The sequence below is a fragment of the Lacerta agilis genome, chromosome 1 (assembly GCF_009819535.1).
Source record: "Lacerta agilis isolate rLacAgi1 chromosome 1, rLacAgi1.pri, whole genome shotgun sequence".
Lineage (NCBI taxonomy): Eukaryota > Metazoa > Chordata > Lepidosauria > Squamata > Lacertidae > Lacerta > Lacerta agilis.
The window spans coordinates 13,319,227-13,344,117 of NC_046312.1; the positions used below are offsets into that span (position 1 = coordinate 13,319,227).

The 24,891-nt window shown below is 40.1% G+C and overlaps 1 protein-coding gene across 11 annotated transcripts in view; it reads left to right on the top strand.

Annotated features, from left to right (window-relative positions):
- Positions 1-24,891, top strand: part of PPP1R13B (protein phosphatase 1 regulatory subunit 13B) — a 64,654-nt gene that overhangs the window by 16,268 nt on the left and 23,495 nt on the right. For all 11 annotated transcript variants that reach the window (XM_033138812.1, XM_033138830.1, XM_033138777.1 and 8 more), the window contains exons 2-4: positions 7,294-7,441; positions 9,571-9,690; positions 12,740-12,804. In XM_033138812.1, the coding sequence (XP_032994703.1) occupies positions 7,294-7,441; positions 9,571-9,690; positions 12,740-12,804 (333 nt within the window). The remainder of the gene's footprint in view (positions 1-7,293; positions 7,442-9,570; positions 9,691-12,739; positions 12,805-24,891) is intronic.

The window sequence follows — 24,891 nt, forward strand, 5'->3', positions numbered from 1 at the left end:
ATTTGTTTTGAAATGTATCCATGCAACCAGAACATAGGGTCAAACTCTGGATTCTTACATTTGTTGTTGAGCAGTGGGAATCTCCCTGCAATCAGGGGCTCCCCACCAGCAAACCTGCACTGCCAGAAGCAGCCTTGTAGACTGCAGAAGTCACAGAGTGGGAAGAAGCACCTTGAATATGGTTCAGTTTTATAGTGAGGAGCAAGGCTAGTGGGGAGGAGCCTGTTAAAAAAAACTAACCACACACATATGCCAACTCAGCACAAGTAGGCTAATGGATGCTGTATCCAGTGCCTCATACAGTAAAATTCACACACTCCTTCTATCCCTCATTTTATGGACAAAATGCAACAATTACTTTTTTTGCAATCTAAATTAGAAAAATTCACCATGGCAATGAGAGCTGGCACAGGAGAGCCCAGGCTCCCTCTCTTGTCCTAGACTCTCAGCTAGCAAGACTTTACCCCAGAGACTGAAGTAAGTGATTTTGTAGGCAACATCAGAAAATCATTTTATTTAAAATGCAGCTAGCTTTAATAATCAGAGATGGTTTCTGTGATCAGAAATATATAAAGTTGTTGTTGTTCAGTCGTTCAGTCGTGTCCGACTCTTCGTGACCCCATGGACCAGAGCACGCCAGGCACGCCTATCCTTCACTGCCTCCCGCAGTTTGGCCAAACTCATGTTAGTAGCTTCGAGAATACTGTCCAACCATCTCATCCTTTGTCGTCCCCTTCTCCTTGTGCCCTCCATCTTTCCCAACATCAGGGTCTTTTCCAGGGAGTCTTCTCTTCTCATGAGGTGGCCAAAGTACTGGAGCCTCAACTTCAGGATCTGTCCTTCTAGTGAGCACTCAGGGCCGATTTCCTTGAGAATGGATAGGTTTGATCTTCTTGCAGTCCATGGGACTCTCAAGAGTCTCCTCCAGCACCATAATTCAAAAGCATCAATTCTTCGGCGATCAGCCTTCTTGATGGTCCAGCTCTCACTTCCGTACATTACTACTGGGAAAACCATAGCTTTAACTATACGGACCTTTGTTGGCAAGGTGATGTCTTTGCTTTTTAAGATGCTGTCTAGGTTTGTCATTGCTTTTCTCCCAAGAAGCAGGCGTCTTCTAATTTCGTGACTGCTGTCACCATCTGCAGTGATCATGGAACCCAAGAAAGTGAAATCTCTCACTGCCTCCATTTCTTCCCCTTCTATTTGCCAGGAGGTGATGGGACCAGTGGCCATGATCTTAGTTTTTTTGATGTTGAGCTTCAGACCATATTTTGCGCTTTCCTCTTTCACCCTCATTAAAAGGTTCTTCAATTCCTCCTCACTTTCTGCCATCAAGGTTGTATCATCAGCATATCTGAGGTTGTTGATATTTTTTCCGGCAATCTTAATTCCGGTTTGGGATTCATCCAGCCCAGCCTTTCGCATGATGAATTCTGCATATAAGTTAAATAAGCAGGGAGACAATATACAGCCTTGTCGTACTCCTTTCCCAATTTTGAACCAATCAGTTGTTCCATATCCAGTTCTAACTGTAGCTTCTTGTCCCACATACAGATTTCTCAGGAGACGGATGAGGTGATCAGGCACTCCCATTTCTTTAAGAACTTTCCATAGTTTGCTGTGGTCGACACAGTCAAATGCTTTTGCGTAGTCAATGAAGCAGAAGTAGATGTTTTTCTGGAACTCTCTAGCTTTCTCCATAATCCAGCGCATGTTTGCAATTTGGTCTCTGGTTCCTCTGCCCCTTCGAAATCCAGCTTGCACTTCTGGGAGTTCTCGGTCCACGTACTGCTTAAGCCTGCCTTGTAGAATTTTAAGCATAACCTTGCTAGCGTGTGAAATGAGTGCAATTGTGCGGTAGTTAGAGCATTCTTTGGCACTGCCCTTCTTTGGGATTGGGATGTAAACTGATCTTCTCCAATCCTCTGGCCACTGCTGAGTTTTCCAAACTTGTTGGCATATTGAGTGTAGCACCTTAACAGCATCATCTTTTAGGATTTTAAATAGTTCAGCTGGAATATCATCACTTCCACTGGCCTTGTTGTTAGCGAGGCTTTCTAAGGCCCATTTGACTTCACTCTCCAGGATGTCTGGCTCAAGGTCAGCAACCACACTACCTGGGGTGTATGAGACCTCTATATCTTTCTGGTATAGTTCCTCTGTGTATTCTTGCCACCTCTTCTTGATGTCTTCTGCTTCTGTTAGGTCCTTTCCACTTTTGTCCTTAATTGTGGTAATCTTTGTACGAAATGTTCCTTTCATATCTCCAATTTTCTTGAACAGATCTCTGGTTTTTCCCATTCTGTTATTTTCCTCTATTTCTTTGCATTGCTCGTTTAGAAAGGCCCTCTTGTCTCTCCTTGCTATTCTTTGGAAATCTGCATTCAGATTTATATAAAGTTACAGTAGCTTTATTGTTCTATAAAAGGAAGCGTGGTTTTCATGTCCCCCCCCCCCCGGAAACATGATGCCTATACACAATGTCTCATTTGCAAGCAATCCCGATAACCAGGAAATCTCTTAAAAGTTAACTGTCGAGTTGATTAAGCATTGATTTTTAAAAAGTTCTTTCAGAATATGCAGGTTGCATTTTGATAGCTTGTTCATAGGGAATTCCTTTTTCTGTTAACAGGTTATTATAAAGATGCTATTTGGATTGAAATGCATTGAAACATGAAAACCCAATTCTTGCCTATGTGAAGTCAGATAGGAAATAGGGAGGGAAATAATGTACTAAAGTTGAAGATAAAACAAAGTTTTTCTTTCCTCAAGTTCTAGAGAGGAATGTAGTGCTGTGGGTTTGACTTTTTCATTTTTAGATAAAGATGTGTTTTTCTTTGAAAAACTTAATGAAAATGGTAGTCCCACTAAAATGTCTGAAGTATTGCTTGGGAACTTGTCTTTGATCCAAAGAAGTTAATTTGGTATGCCTGAGGGCTTAGACACACCCAGGGGTATTTTTTACTCCCTCCACCCCCAGAACAGCAAGGCCCCCTCCCCCTCCCTTGCTAGATCAGACTGCTTCTGAAAGGTCTCAGGGTTTGAAAGAGCCTTGTTATGTGACACAAGGAGGCTGCTATTTGATAAACATCATCCCAAAGCTGCCTTGGATATGCAGAAGTAGTTTTATGACTCTCTGGATTTTGGTCACTGTTTCCTTTTTTCTTCTTGGCAATAAAGTTAATTATCATTTCATTACTACTGGGAGAGTTACAAGAGAGAAGGATTTCCCTCTGAAGCTAAGGTTTGTGTTCGCTCTTTATTATTTGAGGAAAGCATATCAATCCCTCAACAGCACTTTCCTTCCTGCTGCTTCTACATTTCCAGTACGCAAAGTTCTACTGGATTGTATTATGTGACACACATTAAAAGATGTAACTTTAACTTGTGCTTGATTACACCTTGTGTAGGTAAGACATGTTTTATTGTGTTAATTAGCTGAGGTCCAGTAAAGTGTTGCATATATGAGCTGGAAGTTCAAGTTCAGCCATGAGGTGGCTTGGTAGCCTAAGGCACGTTTGCTGCCCCACAGTCTCAGAACTCCATCTGTAATAAGGGGATAAAGTTGTCTTACCTTATAGGCTGTTCTGAATGTTATTGATGACTGAGTCAAATGTACAGACATTAGTCTCTGCATACTGCAGCCCTTCCAGAACTGTACAGTGGTACCTCTGGTTAAGTACTTAATTCATTCCGGAGGTCCGTTCTTAACCTGAAACTGTTCTTAACCTGAAGCACCACTTTAGCTAATGGGGCCTCCCGCTGCCACTGCGCTGCCAGAGCACGATTTCTGTTCTTAACCTGAAGCAAAGTTCTTAACTTGAAGCGTTATTTCTGGGTTAGCAGAGTTTGTAACCTGAAGCGTATGTAACCTGAGGTACCACTGTACAGCTTCACATTGCGGGAGTGTGTGTGTGTGTGCGCGGAGGATGGGGGGATCATGTTTGAATGCTCCCCTTTGTAGCAGTGTATTTATATGGCAAGCCATCATGTCAAAGAGATGGTAAGGCTGAATGTTGGCTTTTGCCTTCCAGTTGACCCTGAGATTGTGAATGTGAAACAGTTTTATTTTTTAAAAGTGTTACATAACGATGTTATGCCCAGAATCAAAAGGGCCATATGTGGTGTTCATGTGCACCAGGGCTCTTCTGCCAGTTCTTTCCTACTTCAATTCTTTGTACTCTATCAAAATCTGCTCTTGAAGCATCATTTGATATGTAGTGATGTGATACAGTGAAAAGGAAAAGGCCAGCATAGTGTAGTAGTTAAGAGTACTGGACGTAGACCTGGGAGACCAGAATTCAAATCCCACTCAGCCATGAAGCTTATGGGTACAATGAATATATATTTGCAACACCTTTAACATGCTTTTTGTTATTGTTTTATAAGCATGTCTTCCAAAAACATTTTCTGTAGGTATTGTATACCATTCATGATTGCATAATTTTACTTAAGAAAATAAAAACAATGGACAGTTCTGAAGAATCTAAGCAAATGGTTTGGCACAGGATAAAACAGTCCTTTTCTCCAGTTGTCCTGTGATCCTACCCCATGTGTCATGGTAACTGCTGCACCAAAGTCTTGTTTAACATTCTAGCATGGTGCAACTTGTGCTCAGGAAAAATAAAGGTATCTTAGGCTGTGCACACATTACTGTTTATTCTGGCTCCAGTGTGCTCTCACTGCTGTTGTTTGAAGCCATGTGCACATAATGTGAGCCACAATCTATATCTATCCTGTAGTTTCTTGAGAAATATTGCTGTTTGATGCATTCCCCCTCAAAGCAGCTTTCATCCAATTTTATAACACAAGACACATTCACTTTGCAGTTAAGCTGAGGTTTGTACATTTGAGACAGCCATTATGCATGTGCAGATGGCAGCTTTGTAAATGCGAGTTTGGGTGGGGTGGAGGGCTTGCAGACATTGGGAAACCAAGCAGGGAATGCACATTGGGTGAAGACTTTCCCATTGCTTATCTGGTGTACAGCAATGTTCAAATGCAACTTGAAGCACAACAGGGAAAAATGACCTTACTGTGTTTTAAACCACTAATGGAGACATAGCCTTATTTATGCATACAAATAAATTTGCCACTTTGAGAATATGTACTTGAATTAATAGCTTCTCAATGTCTGACTTTGCTGCTAAATAGATTTTTCATTAAGATCTAAAATTAGCTGTGGGCCTTAGCTCTGCTATTCTAACAGCAAAAATTTAATTATTCACTTTGAAAGCAGTAGTTGTGACAAGGCACAGGCTTTCTTCCTAGTGAGTCATCTGCATAAAAACATGTTTGCCTAACATTTTAATGCTGGAATAGCTTTAGTGGTATTTTTATCAATATCTTAAAACAAGAATTCTGCTGCCGGAATTACATGATAAAAGTGGCTCTTAGATATTGGTTTACTTTAGACTTGCCCAGCCTGGTGTTCTTCATATGTTGTTGGACTCCCAACTCTCTTCGGTCCCAGCCAGCATGTACAGTGGTGAGCTATCATGGATGTTTTATTCCAGAGCATCTGGTGCCACCAGGTTGGGGAAGACTGGTGTAGACCATGCCAACACAGCTCTGATATTTGTGGGGGAGAGAATGCACATCTCTTCCACAAAGTAAGTATGCCCCCAAGAGCCCCATTGAAACTCACAAAGTGTCTGCTGATGCCTGCCCACATAAATTTGTGAAGCACAGCGACTGAGGTGGCACCCCTCATTAGCAGTTCCCTCATTGCGAGAAGCCAAGTTACAGGTAACCAGGCAGAGGGCCTTCTCGGCAGTGGCATCCCCCCTGTGGAACGCCCGCCCACCAGATGTCAAAGAGAAAAACAACTACATGTACCAGACTTTTAGAAGACATCTGAAGGCAGCCCTGTTTAGGGAAGCTTTTAATGTTTAATAGACTACTGTATTGTATTTTAATATTTTGTTGGAAGCCGCCCAGTGTGGCTAGGTAAACCCAGCCAGATGGGCATGATATAAATAAATTATTATTATTATTATTATTATTATTATTATTATTATTATTATAGCATGATATGTGTTCAGGGGTCATTGGAGTTTCATTCCAAAACACCTGGAGGGCACAGAGTTCGAGAAGGCTGCTTAGACCAAGTGGTACAACTTGTTATAATCTAGTGCAACCCACCAAGGGATTAATAAATGTCTATTTTTGCTCACTGCCAGACACTACAAAAATGGGAGTTATCAGTCACCTGGCAGGCAGGTGATGGGAGCACTTGGCATGGTGGGTCCCAAGAGGTGGCACTGTTTTACACTGGTTCCGATCCTATCTCCAGGATCTATTTCAGAGTATGACATTGGGTGATTACCGTATCTTTTGCTCCCCTGGCATTTGTGCTGTGGGGTGCTGCAGGGTACTATCTTGTCTCCAGTGCTATTTAACATCTACATGAAGCTGTTGGGAACCATTGGGAGCAATCTTTAGGAGATTTGGGTTGAGATGTCATCAGTATGCTGTATCAGGAGATGCCACACAAGTCCTAAACCAGTACCTGGACTTGGTGGTGGGCTGAATGAGGGCCCACAAATGGAGTCTGAATCCTGGCAAGATTCAAGAGCAGGGTTCATAGTCTGGGGCTACTCCTGGGTCCATCTCTAGGTCTAGAGGCCCAAGTAATCTCATTGGCTAGAAGTACATTTTACCAACTCCAGCTGTTTCTAAATCAGGATAGACTAACCACTGTTAGCCACATGCTGGTAACCTCCAAACTGGATTGCTGCTGTGAACTTTGGTGGGACTGCCCCTGAGGTTGCCCAGAAGCTGCAGCCAGTACAAGATGTACTAGTAGCTGCTCAACTGCTCACTGTGGTAGAATATTACCGTATTCATTAAGTTAGTTCAGCATTTATTGATTGATCATGTTATGCCATTGGTGAAAGTGTTGCACCTTTAAGACTAATTAATTCAGCCTCTAATCCTATCTGGGAGCCATCCCCATATTCTGAGTAATATATGGTTATTGTGACGTTAACCTCTCCTAAACCAAGGTTAGGCCCTTTTTAGTTTATTTAGGCACTAAGTACTTCCACAACGACAATGTTTTTATGTCCACACTTTTGCAAGTGAGGAGGCAATGTTTTATCTAAGTTTAAAGTTTAGCATGTTCAGCTATTGGGAGCTGGAAATCCTTGCATATCTATGGCAAATCACTTAGAGATTTATCAGTAGTTGCAACCCATCTGCCTATGTTTATAAGATTTTATGCAAATCAAAATCTGTGCCACTTTGAAATATTGGCTCTACATGGTGCCTTTCCTCCCCTTTTTTCAGATGATATTAACTGTGTTCCTGAGTAACAATGAACAGATTCTGACTGAAGTGCCAATTACACCTGAAACAACCTGCCGAGATGTGGTGGAATTTTGCAAAGAACCTGGGGAAGGTAGTTGCCATCTTTCTGAAGTCTGGCGCGGGAATGGTAAGCAATCATTTGGTATCCTGAACTAGTGATTTTATGCTGAATTTTTACTTTTGAGAGAGCAGTAGCTCAATATTATGCCAGGCTTTATAATTTCATTCTGGTTTGAGACAATTGCAGTCTTTCTAATTTTCACCAATTCTAGCACTATCAACCTTAGGGAAACATACCCATATACTTTCACACATAGTTCCCCCTTAGGCTCAAAATGTGAAGGTATATTCAGAATTGGACAGTGTTCTCGAAGCGACTAGCATGAGTTTGGCCAAACTGTGGGAGGCAGTGAAAGATAGGCGTGCCTGGCGTGCTCTGGTCCATGGGTTCACGAAGAGTCGGACACGACTGAACAACAACAACAATATTCAGAATGCAGGGAGATGGCTGATAATACAAAAATGGGTAAATTAATAAAAGTAGGATTGTCAGACATGTCAATGTTGTGTTATAATGCTGTGCTCCACCCCACTCTGCCCAGCCATTGCATTATCACTTGCCCTCCAAATTATCATCAGAAAAGGCATGGTATTCAAAACTAATTTAGTAGCACCTGTTTGTGAAGATGGTTTGTATATAACACGGACTTGTATGTATAGTGGTACCTCTGGTTATGAACTTAATTCATTCCGGTGGTCCGTTCTTAAGCTGAAACCGTTGTTATCCTGAGGCGCGCTTTTGCTAATGGGGCCTCCCGCTTCCATTCGCACCCTGGGGCAAAGTTCGCAACCAGGAGCAGCTACTTCCGGGTTAGCGGAGTTTGTAACCCGAAGCGTTTGTAACCCGAAGCGTTTGTAACCAGAGGTACCACTGTAACTAAATGTGCGCATTTAGCCTTAAACCTATGGCTAACAAAATAGATGCGATGAGTTCCTCAGAATGGGAGAAGTTGCCCACCCAGCTAATTCTGGCAGAAGATGAAAGTCTCATATAATTGCCTTAATTACTATAAATTAGCTCTGTATGGCATAATCCTAGAAAATGGGTAAAGAGCAAATTAAAAATCAGTATACCTGGAGAGAGATTAGAGCAGACACTGAAGCAGTCAGAGAGCCAATGTTACAAAGAGCCTTACTTAACTAAGGTCCATTTAATATTGTTAAGGTGGGGGGAGAGGAAGGAATACATCAGGAGCATGGAGGAGCTTAAGAGTCCTCTCCCCATTTGTTACATCAGCAGCCCAGAATGATGTTTAGCAATCCTCATGAATTGTGAAGAAGCACTTCTGTCAAACCACCTTAGTTGCCTTCTTTGGAAAAAGTGATTGGCAAAAGGTCTGTTAACCCAATGTACCTTGACTTTAGCAAACTTTTGACCTAATGGTATATTATACCAGTTACAGGTAGGTAGCTGTGTTGGTCTGCCATAATCAAAACAAAATAAAAAATATAAAAAATTCCTTCCAGTAGCACCTTAGAGACCAACTTAGTTTGTTCTTGGTATGAGCTTTCGTGTGCATGCACACTTCTTCAGATACATGCACAAGAAAGCTCATACCAAGAACAAACTTAGTTGGTCTCTAAGGTACTACTGGAAGGTATATTATACCCTTTTTCTTTTTGAAAGCTTAAGAAATGAATTAGAATTGTCACCTTCCGGATGTGATCAGCCTCAGCCAGTATGACCAATAGTTGAGGATGATGGGAATTGTAGTCCAACAATATCTGGAGAGCACTACAATGGCTACCTCTTCAGATGGCAATGGAGTGAAGCAGAGATCATGCTCATTGGGACAGTAATAAATGGACTGGTATCATTCTGCAAAAGTCATTATTTGGCATTGTTTAGTATCTTCAGCAACTTCTGAAGAATTATTCAAAATATTCTTATTCCTTGAAGATTCCCCCCTCAAAAAAGTTGGAAAAGCAAATGTCTGAGAAACTGAAATAAATTATTATAATAACTTTTTCTAAATCACAACATTAGTAAATGTTAAATTAGTAAATTAATAAACTGAAATAATTTATTTCAGTTTATTAATTTACTAATTTAACATTTACTAATGTTGTGATTTAGAAAGTTATTAGGTAAGAGAAAGTAAGATAAACTGTTAACACTTCATTTTATTTTCTTAATTGCAAACAAATGTCCAATTAGTTGCTCTGATAAGAAACATTAGATTTTTCTATATTTAGAACGACACATCCCCTTTGATCACATGATGTATGACCATCTACAGAAGTGGGGACCCCGTAGGGAGGAGGTCAAGTTTTTTCTCCGACATGAAGAATCCCCAACAGAAAGTAGTGAACAAGGTGTGTATATTTTAAATTGTTCGTTGGTGCCCCAGCAGCTCATCTTTATGTGACTCAGTTTTGTAAAGACAAGTAAAACTTGCCAATACGACGACAAAATACTTGTGCTGTACTGTTGACTCTATAGTACAGAGTGTTGAAACTAAATAAAAGAATTTCTATAGGGCAATGCTTCCCCTGCTCCCCACCCATAGGCCTTTACCACAGCTGCTTATTCTTCTCCGTTGCCTGCCCAACTCTATCCAGCATTATTTTGCTCATTCTTACTGGTGCTGGTTTTGTCTGGTCGTTATGCCAGCCCCCACTCTCCCCTTGTTTCTTCTTTTTCCTCTTCATTACCGCTCAAATCCTTTTCTGTTTTGCTTTCTCTTTCTTCCATCTATCCACCCATTAAGCTCATGAATTGTAAGAACCTTTTGCCTCCGGACACCACAGCCTTTCTTCCTTCTCCCCTTTCTGTTCCCAAGATGTGCCCCCAATAATAATCTCAGCTTCAATTCTTACAAGTAAGCTGCTAGTTATAATGGTTACAGAGAAAATTTCAGAAACTGTTGGAGCAGGTATGTGGAAGACTATAATTTAAAAACCCAACCTACTTGAATGACTTCAAAAATAATGGCAGGATTTTGTTGGAGCCTGACAAGGATGTGTAAAGTACAGTGGTACCTCTGGTTATGTACTTAATTCGTTCCGGAGGTCCGTTCTTAACCTGAAACTGTTCTTAACCTGAAGCACCACTTTAGCTAATGGGGCCTCCCGCTGCCACTGCGCTGCCAGAGCACAATTTCTGTTCTCATCCTGAAGCAAAGTTCTTAACCTGAAGCGTTATTTCTGGGTTAGCGGAGTATGTAACCTGAAGCGTATGTAACCCGAGGTGCCACTGTATTTGGATTTCCAGACACCCAAAACCAATGTGCTTAACCTGTCTTTCTTTTGCTAGCTTAGTATGTTTCCTTAAACATTTTCAAAAAACATAAATTTTAAAATTCAGCAAAAAATGGGGTTTGGGCTCAGAAAAAAGGCTTTTAAGTATAATGACATTATAGGACATATCAGGAATGGTTAACAACAACAACAACAACAACAACTTTTTTTTAATGGGCTATTTGGGGAAGGCACAAAATCCTCAGGGGCTAGGGGCTGGATGCTGCATACAGGATACAGGCAATGTGTTAGCCATTTCTGACCCTCCAAAGAAGTTGCAAACACTCTCCCTTTGGACCTTACATCCAGTGAAAAAAACTATTACTCTTACGTACATACTTGCCAGCACTTCTAACGTTCAGAGCCACCTTTGGGCTCCTTCCTAAGGCTAATATTTGCTTCTTCCAACTTCTACATGTATGTATTTTTGCCTTTACAAGCATGTTATACTTGGACTTTTCTGCAGTTGAGCTTTTAATCCCTATGTTCTTTTGTTACTTGCTCTTCTCTAAATTCCACATTCCTTCCACCCACCCCACCTCTTCTTCCAAAGTCATTACTAGGTCAGTCACTCCCAGTATTATTATAGAGTGAGTCTGTAGCTGCATCCCCAAGCAGCTTAGCTGCCAGTATGTAGCAGCAGTAGCCAATCAAGCCAGGCTTCATTCACATTCATAGTGGTGATAAAATTATGTTCTGCCAAGCTTCACTATAAACAGGTTACACAAGCTAAGGTCAGTAGAAAATATATCAAATATATAAAGTTACCACTGAGCCTAATGCTTAGTGTACATTTGCTCAAATGTCTAAGAAGCCTGCCTCCTGAGCTTATATAAAACATACCAACTATGTTCCTAAGTGCATACTGTAATATCTACTAAAAGAGACAATCCAAACATTCTAATCTGGAAGAGGATTCCTTTAGAAATCCATTTCAGATAATAGGTTTGTGATAATGACTGTGTTCAGATGCAATCCTAAACTCTGGTTTGTTTCACTTGACTATGATATGTTTGTACATCTTCCCCAACCAACTAACTATGGCTTGATCTGAAATCAGGGGAGCCAACTTGAATAAAATATGGGGGGAGAGAAGGTAAGTCCCACCCTGCATAATTGAGCACAAGATGTGGTACATGCACACCACTTGAATGACAATGCCCATCAATTGGGGGGGGGGGGTTGGCAACCCAACACGGACCTCAGTCCCTAGGAGTTGGATCCTATGTTTGAAAGTACGATTTGAAGTTGACATGTGAACCTTGACTTGGATTAATTGGAGGGCAAGGCCAGAGGCAAAAGCAAATGGAGCAGTGGGTGTAAATCTTACCTTTGTACTGTAGGCTAGTTTCTACACACACTCATACACCCCTCTATCCTCCATCCAAACAGGCAAGGGACATTTTCAGAGTTCATTGACACATTCCAACCAGGAAAAAACACCCCAAATAAAAGCAAGGACTGCGAGAAGTATAACCCAGGGAGAGAGGGTGTGGTGCAGGAAAGTTCAGAGTGCCAAATGGGCTGTATTGGGCCTGAGGTTTGCCACTGCTAGACTAGTTTCCCAGGAAAACATTGGCAAAATGGTCAAACCTTGCATCAAATACCCCAGATTTGCTTTCTTCCTTTATGGAGCAATACCAAGAGTGGTTGGCTGAGTTCTTACAAGTGAAGGGATGGGCAGACTATTATTGGTGGGAACTAGTTAAAAGAGAGGAATGACTTTACCCTCCCTGGAACAGTAGCAGTGACAGTGGCGAGTGCTCTTTACACCAAATGGGATGTTGTTTCCTCCAGCAAAAGTGATGGTGAATTTTCAAAGGGCAGGACTTCTCTGTTTCTCCACAAAGATAATTACTTGATGGTTACACCACAGAAAAACTACTCTGATTACATTGGTTTCAGTGGTCATTGTGTAGCTCTTAACTGAGCTTCAAATAGGACTAGAAAAACAAATACCTGTACCACCAGAAAGTTGGAAAACATTTACTCATAAATTGTTTTCATCAAATCAAAATATGAGTTCTTGTTTTGAGAGAATTTTCTTTAGAAAAGCTGACTAAGCTTTAGGAAGCTGTTTCAGTAGAAGCAATGCATTTAAATGTTCTAACTGTATTCTTCCCAGGACGGCAGACTCAAAACCAAAGGAACGGAATCAGTATACCTGGGGAGAAGCGTTCTGAAAATGGGGTATGTGGCCAATTGCAAAAGCAAGATATTTTATGTGTGGGTTTTTTTCATTTTATTTGCATCTCCAAAATATTAATCTATACATTTTCAAATACTGCTATGTAATTCTGGCTGTAAATCTTTTATAACACTTAATGCTAAGCGGGAGAACTTTATATTAGGAAATTGTACAAATAACTTTTATCAGGACTGTTTGGCACCTGCTTATATTGAATTCCCTCTAGCCTTCAGTTTATAATACCTTGTAAATACTACATGTTTCTACTGTATACCCAGAATGAAAAGACATGTACCGGTAGCTGTCACACACATTTACTCAGGAAGGCCTGCAGGATCAGACCAAAAGCCAGTCTAGTCTAGTTTAAGCAGTTTTGGCAGGGTGTGTGTGTGTGAAAGGGTCTCTCCCTCCCTCCCCCAGAGATTCTTTTAATCTTTGTGAGACATGTGAAATTTAAGAATGTTAGAGGTGGTGGTCTTACTTTAAAATGTGGGCAGTTTCTCCCCTCCCTTTTCTTGTGTCCCCTCCCCCCAAGACTTGTCTGCTCCATCACATTCAAGGCACACATGCTTAGAAGTAAGTACCACTGAACAAAGTGGTAAGAGTTGGGTTATTAATCTTTAGTGGATTCTAGTGCAATATGGAAAGCAGCCCATTTGTATGGTTGGGCTAAATTGCACTGAAAAATAGGCAGACTAACATTTAATTATTTGAACAATGCCTGTCTAATACATTTGTGCTCATTTTCTGGCAGGAAGGCAAAAATGGATTTATAGGCTTAAGTAATTAATCAGTTTACCATTTTGTAATTCATTAGGATTATTTATTGTTTCTGGAATGCTGAATATTTTGCTAGCACAAGAATAAATATAAAAAAGCCAGCCTGTGTAAATGTTTTCCCCCTGTAAAACCTATTCATGCATATAATCGATCTATAAAACATTTTACTGATCCATGTAAGAATGTGTTAGTATATACATACCTGCTTTTATTCAACATGGATTTAAGACTAGATTATGAAGCCTCTCCATTCCAGTGGTTGTAAAGTTCTTAAAGATTGGCTCAGTTTCTAACCTTTTTAGGCCTGTAGGCACATTTGCATAGTTGAGTGAGTTCTGTGGCCACCCCCGCTCCTAGATCACACACACCCTGGAGCAAAAGAAAGTAAGTGTATGCACACAATTTCTCTTCTCTAATGTATCTAGGTAGAAGCCAGATCCAGAGGAAATAATCTGAGCCTTTAAAAGCACATTGAGCTGAAATAGAAAGTGGAAAAAGTCATTCTTTCAACTTTCTCCTTCAGCTGTATGCACATTTCAAGGAAGAAGAAGGTAACCCCCCTCACCACCTCATGACTTAGGGCAGGGGTGCCCAAACATTTTTCAAAGACAGCCAGATTTGAGGAAGTGAACATGTATGAAGGCCAACCAGAGTGGACATGCCTGACTTAGGGCAAGTGAAGGGTGGGCAGGGGAATTCAGGGACTTCATGAGCAGCAGGAGAAGACGTCAAGATTACCATTGTGCCCGTGGGTACCACAGGGTAATAAAATTGTCTTCCCATCCTGCAGGCCAGTAAAGATGGAGGCCTGCCTTTGAAGGGTGTTCCAAATAGTCAGTGCATCAACTTAGAGAGCCCTACTTTTTATGTCCACCCACAGCACTGCTGATGTTGGAAGAAAGCTGAACAGGGCCTTAGATATGGATCTCAGGGGTCAGGCAGAATATGATTCTTCATTTAGCCTAATCCTAGACCACAGAGGGTTTTAAAATGTTAAAACAAAAAATAAAAAACCCTCAGACTTTGAGTTATATACCAAACAGCTTGATTGTAGTTATTTGAATTGCTAGCCTGAAATAGCATTCTGGTGACCACGCTTTGAACAGCTGAAGTTTCTGGACTTCAGCTTCAGCTGGGCAAGCTCATATAGTATGCATTATATGGTAGTTATCTGCTATATTACTATGGCAAGAATGATTGAGGCCATCATATCCTAAAATGTCAGAAGGTCAATACTCAATGATATAACAAGGAATATTTTCAATATTTATATGCCAGGTTTGTAAGTGATGATTGGGGTGACTTTGTATACATTTTTGGTGGTTTTTATCATGGTTTTGCTTTACTGTTCCATCTTATTTTAACTAAACTGCTTTCAGCACTTTAGAAAGGCAGCCTATCTATTAATTTCCACACCACTGTTTATTTAAAAATAAATTCCAAGGTGGCTTGCAAAAATAAGAATAAGCCCATAAATATTTTGAATTAAATGGGATTTCCCACCTTGAAAGGAGTTTGCATTGTGTTTAGCTCATAGCTGCATGGATAAGTACTCCTTTAGGTGGTAACACTAATACAGAAAAGTGATGCATCAGAAGAACAGGAATTTGACAGTCTTTCCTAATAATCTTCCTTTATTTAATAAACAGAGGCAGTGGCCTACTGAAAGAGACAGAGAAGAAACACAGTAGCTTTTTGTCATTGCTGTTTGCAATGAATAATATTTGTGAATAACATTCTTTACATGCGGCAATAAAATGCAAATACTGGCAGTATACAGGTTTAGGAGAGAATATATAAAAATTGCCTGAAGAATTTGCACCCCGATAACTATACTGATACGATCACAGAAACAAACCTCTATCCATACCCACTTCTCACTATAGGTAACAGAAAACAGTAGAAAATAAGGTGAATTGGAAAGTATAATTGTGAACAGAGAGAAAGTGAAGGATGAGATTGGAGTGGTGGATGGTGATTGAAAGACTGATTCATTAAATGCAAAGCATTCTAAGAAGGGCCCTCTTAATTCTTTTAACGAATCACTGGCCTTGTAGGTTTTCTGTTGGAAGAAATAGTTACGCTGATGTTGTTTTGATTTGTATCTACAGAGAACAATGAAAAGATTAATTCATAATTGCATCATCATTATTAGGATACGAATTCCTTCTGTAAAAATATAATGAGGTTCATGTACTAATAAAATCAAAAGGCTACATTTTCTGAGAGTTTGTGTCTTGATCATCCATTTTCTTTCATTGCTACAGCACAGGCTCATTAATCTTTATTCTGTTTCATTGTTTACTGAACCATTAGCATAAATTTTGGAATATGTGCAGTGCTGGAGGGCTTTCACAGAGCAATGATGCTCAGGTCAATTAACCATTAGTAAAAACATGCATAATCTTTTGAGTATTACATCTACATTGAACAGTGCAGTATAACATTTGTGCAAAAAATATCTTCCAAGAATTGAATTATGCATGCAATGTTAACAGTAAAGTGAAAAATGCTTTAAATATTATAGGTTGTTGCCTTCTACTGGGGACTGATTTTATAAGACCATTTTTATGGAAGCATGATGCAAGTTGAGTGAATATGATTTGAGGTTCCTATTTTTCCCCTTCCCCTATCCCCTACCACATGCTCATGCAATTGCCTTGCTTTGCTCCTAGATTCCAATTTATTGCACTACTGCAAAGCTTTGGAACTGGTATGGAAAAGTATGACCATATAATGAAAACAGAATCTGACTCACACTTGCAAATGTCTAGAGGTGAGAGAGAGAGAGGGAGAGAGAGAGAGAGAGAGAGAGAGAGAGAGAGAGAGAACTTGGACTGTATTTGTGCAAGCCACATCTCACCTAAGTATGGATAAATCATCTTATTTCTGGTCTAAGTCACTTTTGTGCATTAGGTCTGTTCTATCCTGTTTACTCATTAATCTGCAAATTTTAAAAATCTCCATGTAAGACACATTTTTCCTCAAAATACAGATTTTAAATTATTTTTATGATAATGTTTTTGCCAAAAGTTGCATCATAATACTTGTAGCAGCATGGAATCCAATGGATAGCTGTTTTCCAATGTGTTAGTCCAAGCGGTGCAGATCACACAAGCTAAAAATGTTCCAGTTTGCCTAGTAGTGTCAAAGTTCTCTCCAGCTCTTAGGCCAGATTTCTTAGTTAAAAAAAAAGAAAAGAAAAAAAAAGATGGAGAACCCATGGCTTTTCCATATCATACTGGACTTCAGTTCCCAGCTGCTGCAGCAGCATAACCAACAATTGGAGACGATGGGAGTTGGAGCCCAAACAACATCTGGAGGACCACAAGTTCTATCCCTGTTTATGTCCTCAGAAGAGCTCAAGGTTTCTAACAAGAGAAATAAAACCAGAAATTGACTTTTAAAAGCATAAGTCATAAACCAGCACTGAAAAAGCAGCAAGAAAGTGATAGAATGCAAAGTTTATATAAAAACGCAATGTGGCTACAACCAATTCAATAAAACAACCATTTACAAAACAAAACCCTTCCTTTAAAAAAGGTTATTCTTCAGGGGGTTTTTTGGTCCGTTTTCTGCAATCATCAGAATCAAGTGAAAAAGCTTTTCCTGGACTGTTGTTGCTGAAGGCTGTGGGGGGAGGGGTTTCAGGCAGAGGGAGGCATAAATGCTTTTCTGCAAAAAGAAAAAGAAAATCCCTTGATGTAGGAAAACAGTGCATTGGGGAGAAGGATAAGCCCTTCTCCTTCACTTTCTTATTTTCTGTGTGCAAGGATTCCCCCTTCCCAACTCAATGAACAATGTAACCATGCCACCCCTAATCCTAAAGCCATGAGGTCCAAGCAAAACATTTCCACTTGATTCTGCTGTTTGCATAAACTAGCTCTCAAGAGAGTTTCTGAGGATTGAACCTTTTACCCTGTACATAACAAAGCATGTTATGTACTGCCCATCCCTGTTCGGATGACATAAGCCTGCAAACAATATGCCTGTAACCCATCATTCAGATGGAAATGGTATAAACAGATGAAATGTTTGTTTAAAAGCAGTGTGGAGGCATGGGGGAAGCAGCTTCTATTTTTAACATGTTGAAATGAAAGTATACCTTTGGCTTCAGCGTTTGACACTCTGGGGACTTTGCAGACTACAAAACATGATGTTTTCCTTTTCGTGTTGTATTCTTGCTAGTATTGAAGCCAGGTTCTGTATCGTGCTACCCTGTCACTACTGCATGGTGGAACAGGGGATAGCAGCATTCCTTTTCACTTAGTAGCAGGAATTCACAGTGTTCAAATAATATAAAACAAAACAATCATCCCTCTGCTTCCACTGTTTAAGAGTGTTGGTCTTCTGTAGCCAAAAGAGCACCAACCCATGCACAAAAGGAAGGCATCTTCAGGCTTTATGGAATAGAATGGACTATCTGGCATCCTGAACAGGAGTACTCTGTACTGCACCTTTTTTGTTGTATATCCCACTTGCATAAATGTAAAAAATAAAAAAAATAAATAAAAAAATCCAGTGTAGATTTGTGTAGATCAGTAATTGCCATCCAAGTTGGTGGTAGCAAACTTTGCAGATAGAAAAGTCTGCCACTGAACTCAACAAGCTTTGCATCTGTTGAAGCATGCATAGGACTGGGGTGTTGAACAGATGCCCTATATCTCCCTTGTTCCCAAGGGTTTCCCAGTCCTCAGTAGTGGATTTCAGGCCCTGTATACCCGAAGGAGCGTCTCCACGCCCATCATTCAGCCCAGACACTGATGTCCAGCTCTGAGGGCCTTCTGGCAGTGTCCTCATTGCAAGATGTGAAGTTACAGGGAACTAGGCAGAAGACTTTTTTGGTAGTGGCTCCCACCCTGTGGAACACCCTCCCGTCAGATGTCAAAGAGATAAATCATTATATAACTTTCCATAGACATCTGAAGGCAGCCCTGTATCAGAAAGGATTATAATGTCAGGTGTTACATTGTGTTTTTGTATATTCTGTTGGAAGCCACCCAGAGTGGCTGATACAACCCAGTCAGATGGGTGAGGTACAAGTTGTAACAACAACAACAACAACAACAACTTATTTCAGAGGGCTACAGAGAGAGAGGGTGTGGTGGGAAAGCCCCATTTTATAAACACAACTCTTTTCGGGGAAGTTAATATCAAAGCTGTTGGTTATAAATGATGCAAGAATAGAAAACGCTTATCCAAATGATAATCACTTATAATTTTTATGTTCTTGAGATTAATTGGTAGTTAGTATGTGTAGTTGTTTAAGCAGATAAATTACTGAGCTTCTTCCTGGCAATTTTAGTTTCATTTCTCTTTTGAAAACAAGTTAGACCTTTTATTGCTTTGCTATGTTGCTGGAGGGGAAGACAGTCTCTTGAAAAAAATAAAATATACATACATTCTTGTGGTCCATAAGTAAATGTGCTTTAACTACTAATGTATCCATCTTTCAGTACTATTCCAGTGGCATCTTTTTTCTAACAACACTGCCCCCCCACATACACCCCAGTTTATAAGTACTGTACAGCTACAAAATATCTATGTGGAACTCCATTTTGCTAGTTTGTAATCATTAATATATGCTTGGGGTTTGTTTGTTTGGTTGATTTTTTTAAGAGGACTAAAGCATTCAACTATGAGTCATTCTGGGTGCATTAAAATCTACCAAAGCCTTTACATTTATTTGTTTCTTGTCTTTTAAAAGCATGAGCAAGTGAGTTTTATTATTTTGATTCAGAGTTGGGATGGGTGGGAAATTAATTTATTGAAACTGACTGGTGCTTTTGGCTCATTGCATCCCCTTGACTTTAATATTTTTGCTTGTGTGCTATGTTGTTAGCGGTTCATGTGTTGTTCCATTTCCAGTCTGAAAAAAGTAGCACAGAGTGCTTCAGTTAATATAATTTATTATGTTACATTTATCTTGTACGTCCTGCTTTGCCCGATAAGAGAGCAGGTTTCAGTGCACACCAGTCAACATGGCACCCTGTTATTCTGAACAGCAAAAACTGGTGTGGCATGTGCAGGGGAGGCAGTCATGGCCTCCTACTTTGTTTTCACAAGTACCGGTAGATTCACACAGTTAGTTAATATGACCAAAGAAAGACAGATTTAAACCATTCTCTTCCAGACTAAATGCAAAGTGTTTGTATTTCGAATTTAAATCCAGAGTCAGCTGCAAAGGGAGAACCTATTCAAAATTCTTCAATGAATATGAAAAGTGCAATGCATCAAGCTGATTCGACCTGACAGCTGGCTTGATCTTGTCATGATTAAGTCTTTCACTGCTGGCAAAATCCACTAGCCTTTTCCGTTTGCTGATTGCTGATGACTGCAGAGAGACAGCTTTTTCCTATTGATAAAGGATTGTGGGGGCAGGGGCAGGGGCAGGGCAGGTTCTGTGCATGACAGAAAAAGCTACAAAACTTACCTGATAATGATTAATTTTTCACAAATTGAGAATGAGGGTTTACCTCCTGAAAGATTTTGAGGGCTTATGTGCCAAGTTAGCTTGTAGATAGTGGTTATTGTATTTGGGAAATCTGGGGTGGGTATGGGTGGGGAGATGGAGTTGAAGCATGTTGAAAAAATGCAAAAGTTCACAGCTGATGAGCAATGCAGCAAAATAAAAGTTTGCTCTTTTGAAATCACATGGGGAAGTTGCCAGCAGGTAATTACTCTTTCTATTTTTCCCCCTTTTAAGAAACTATTTCTTTTTCATGCTTGACACACTGATGTTTCCCACTGAATTTTAATGGTATAGAAACAAATTGTTTTAATAACCATAGTTAACTCTGAAAATGTATGTTGAATTATAGGAGCTGGGACATACTAGTTTCATGCAAGATGCAAATTGTAAAGCTTTGTGTCATTATTTACTGAATTTCAGCTAAACTGTTGAAAAAGAAGATAGAGGAGAGGATGCAGGAGGGACATAGCAATGTTATGGTGCCTCATGGTAACATATTCAGTCATAAGGCTGTTTTCACTGTCTTTGTTTTCCGAAATACCTTTATGGTTTTGATATTTTGCATCCTCCCCTTAAACATTTCCATAACACAACTGTGTCAGGAAAAACAAATTATAAAGTAGTAACTATGTTATTTAAGAATCATGTAATGAGGCTTAACATTAGTGGGCTAGAGCATATCAAAATAAGATGGCATTTCCCCTCACTTAATATCCAGAAAAATCCAGTTTCAAACGTTTCTATTTATAGAAATTGTGCCTGTTTGTATTGCTTGATGAGGCATTTCTATTACTCATATACTGCTTTTGAGTAAAGAATTATGGTAAACAAGTCAGAACGTTTTGGCCTGGGTTTTTCAGGTTAGATAAATGGAGAATGAAAACCACATCTTTATTTACCAGTTTCATTTCTCAGTACCTTTGTAAATATCACTTTACCAGTGCTATAACAACCCACCCCGCTTTCTCTCTATAGCTGCTTTAGAATTAACTTGTATAAATTGGTTTTAGCTGTTGGAACTGATTACTAGTGATACCTCTTTGCTTGTGCAGTAGACAGTTGTCAGAGAGAGTTGTAGGGTATTTGTGTGTTGTATTGTGTATGTTCCAGTGCCCCAGTAGCTATAGTTCCCTCCTACAGAAGAGGAAAGACACTGCATTTACAGTTTGTAAATTTATTTATTTATTTTATGAAAGCTTCTTGGTTGTAGAAAAAAACTCAAAGCAGTTTACAAAAGAACACACAATAAAAGAATCACTAAAATAATTACAACCATAATTGAAAGCATATGGAAAGTTAAAACCACAACAGAAGAGATTAAAACACATACAAACTTTCTAAGCATCTGGGTAAGCTTGTCTAAATAAGAACGTCTTCAGCAGGCACTGAAAAGAGTACAGTGAAGGCACCTGCCTGATATCAACAGGCAGGGAGTTCAAAAGTGTCAGTGCTGCCACATTAAACAATCAAGTTCTTACAGATGTGGTTGAATTAGAAGTTGTAAATGATAGGATATCTGAATGCTGGCATCTGAAGTCTTCTCAGTAGTCCTAAGCCTTGTTTCAGGAAGCTTTTAGGAAGCTTGTTGGAAGCTGCCCAGGGTGGCTGGGGCAACTCAGCTAGAAGGGTGGGGTATAAGAAAGAAAAAATATTATTATTATTAATGTAGAGTGAGCTAAATGTGTCAGCATTTGGTGGTGGGTGATGGTAATAGGGTAGCAGCTCTATTAATTTCTGGGACTTAATTTATATGGGAAAATGTATATTTTATAGATAAAATCTGATAGACACAGAAATGGGATGATGATTTTCTGAACAGTAAAGAGTCCCACTTTACTAGTACAAGTTAAATGATTGCATACTTTTTATAATATCATAGTAATGTTAAAAAAAGTTTCCAATCTAGATGTAAAGTGTTAACCTGTGTCAATAGTTCATTGTGTATATTCTTTTTATTTTTAATTCCGAAAACTGTGCTTGATTAATCTGAATTTGATCAGCCTGTTTCTTTCTATGAAGTTCAGCAAGGGGCACTGGTGTTATCATCGGTTTTCCAAATGGATTGTGCTGCTGGCATTTTCTGACCTAATTAAAAAGACAGAGCTGTGGATGAAACCATCAAGTGAACAATAACGCCATGTACATTGTGAGCAGATAGTGTTCTAGTTCCAGCAGAACTAGATATTCCTTCCATCAGATTCAAACATTGATAGCACAGTCTGCTTGCTATAGGAACTGGCAGCTAGGTGATTCTAGTTTTGACCTTGAAAAGGAATTCTTGCCCTGGTAGGGATCACCTTCTATCACTCTAAAGAGCAAGGCTTAGTTTATGCCAGGGTACAGTCTGTTTTGAGTGTTGGTATGTAGCCCCAGGAGCAGACTGATAAGTCATAGCAGAGCACAGTCAAAGTAAACATTGCACAAAGCAGAGGGACTGTGCAAATAGCTTCCATACTTTGGAGAGGAATACACTCCATTTCCCCAAGCTTGAGGCCCAGCAAATTTCTTACCTTTTTAGTGGCTTAGATTTCATGAAGCCCAGATGCATTAGAGGAGGGGAAAGTGTTTCTGATTTCTGTACAGGGGTTGGGGGCCTCCATACAGTCCTTGGAACCCACCCCAGACTAAGCCCCTCCATAGCCCTGATCTGTGCCCTGCTAAAGTGCTTTTGCCTGGCTGGCATGTGTCTTTGAACTGTGGTAATTCCTTTTGCTTGCCTGGATGAATAATGGAGAGGTCTGCGTGTAGAAACCTCTGACGTTTGTGTGGCTGGAATGTAACCTACTGTACAAACGTAAAAGGAACACCTATTGCTCCGCCCACTTTTGGCTCTGGCCCTGCCCACCACCGTCATGCAACCTCTGAAAGATATGCACACCAGGCAGTGTAGTCATTGAACTAAAAAAAGAGGATCTTACCACCTATTAAACACCCTGGAACGTAGGAGCTGCCTTATACTGAGTCAGACGATTTGGTCCACTTAGCTTGGTATTGCCTGTGCTGACGACAGTGGCTCTCCAATGTTTCAGGAAGAAGCTTTTTCTATCCCTGCCTTGAGATGCCAAGGATTGAACCTGGTTCCTTTTGCATGCAAAGGTCTGCATCTCTAGCTCCTCTGAGCAGCATCAACTTTCAGGAACATTTTTTGAGGTGTTTCAGAGATAGCATTTTGGATCCAAGCCACACATTATTTTCTGCTGCTAGTACAGCAGAAACATAAGGAATTGAAAATATTGGTGTAGGATGAAGCATCTCCACCATGAATCTTTGAGGGTAGTCATGTGTTCTGTGTCTTTGAGGGTAGATTCATCTTTTCAGAAGTATGGGCTGGCATTTTGGTGCCTATGGCATTGTGTGGACATGCATAGATTCCACATTAAACTGTCATCTGAAAAGTATCCTTAAACTGCTTCCTTTTCCTTAGCGTAAGTTCACAAGGAAAATGTTTGACAAATCCTTCCTCTTAAAGGCTGTGTGAGTAGCCATTATTTTCTTCCCTGTTCCTGAATTGATATATAAGGAAGGATGATTCACGTTGTCTCAGGTACTGTCTGTTCTACTACAGTTCTGGAGAACTGTGACACATTGTTTGTGCAAGGACATGCATCTAGTGTGCGGGTCAGGTGAATTCCCCCCACATGGTATGCACTGTAGAAGGGTATTATTTCAGTATTTGTAGCTGCACTTTATCAGGAGGGGTGCTGTAACTTGCTGATACGAAATTATTTCTCTCGGAATGGTCAAATCTTGTCATACTGTACATCAACACCAACAAAGCTGCAGGGGGAAATGCAACCTGAAAGCTCTGAATGAGGGACTAAGAGTTATCTCAGATTCACACTTTTTGTGGCACAGGTGTTTGCTGCATATTCAGCAGTGTCTGGGAAGGCAAATGTTACAAAGTGTGGAGTGGGATTATGTATTTACAAACCACATTGGTGCGTGCCAGGGAATGCCTTTTTTGAACCCACTTCATTGTTATGTTGCTTGCTGCTCCAAACAATGACACCTGTTGGGCAAACATCTTTGACAAATAAAGTGTAAATCAGCCTTTAATGGTTGTTTTAGAAAATGAAGGTAATAAAATGAGTCAACACTCAGAAGCTTAGCAGACCCTTCCTCAACCTTGGGTCCCCAGATGTTGGTCCCCATATGTCAGCCCCCCTCTTCCCCAGCCAGCATGGCCAGTGGTCAGAAATGGTGGATATTGTAGTGCAACAACTCTGAGGAAAGCTGGGCTAAGATGGGGCTAAGATACTAGGCTTAGTGACTGCATTATTATTTTAATAATATATTCAGTGGCTGTATTCTTAGAAGCCTTAGGAATTTTGTCTATGTGCAACAGAGGAACAGGCATAAACACTAAGTACCATTTTTACAAAAGGTTTTTGTTCATTGCTACCAAACTAGTGCCATTTTAGGTGCTCTGTTGCAGAGCAAGATTCCTCAGATTTCAACGAAAAAGAAATGTGTATAAGTCATCAGAATGTTAAGCCCAGAGTGAATTTATGGAATCTGTGGGAGTATATATCTTTTGCAGAAGGTCTTGTGTTTATTTTAAGTATATGTTTAAAAGTAGGAGGTGCATTTTTCCATTGGTGGGAGCAAAAAGGTTTTATGTCTTACATATGATAGGTTCAGGTTTGTTGTGAAAGGTGAGTGATGTCATTTTGAGATCTACTAATAGCTAGTGTGAGTAAAGCAGGAAGTTAGTTACCAGAGAGAGCTCTGAAAGGCTAACATCTAGAAACATTTGATCCTCTTCTCACTGAGCGTGATCTAACAAGAGAACTTCATATGGATTAGCAGGATTGCAAACTTTCCTGAACTTCATCTG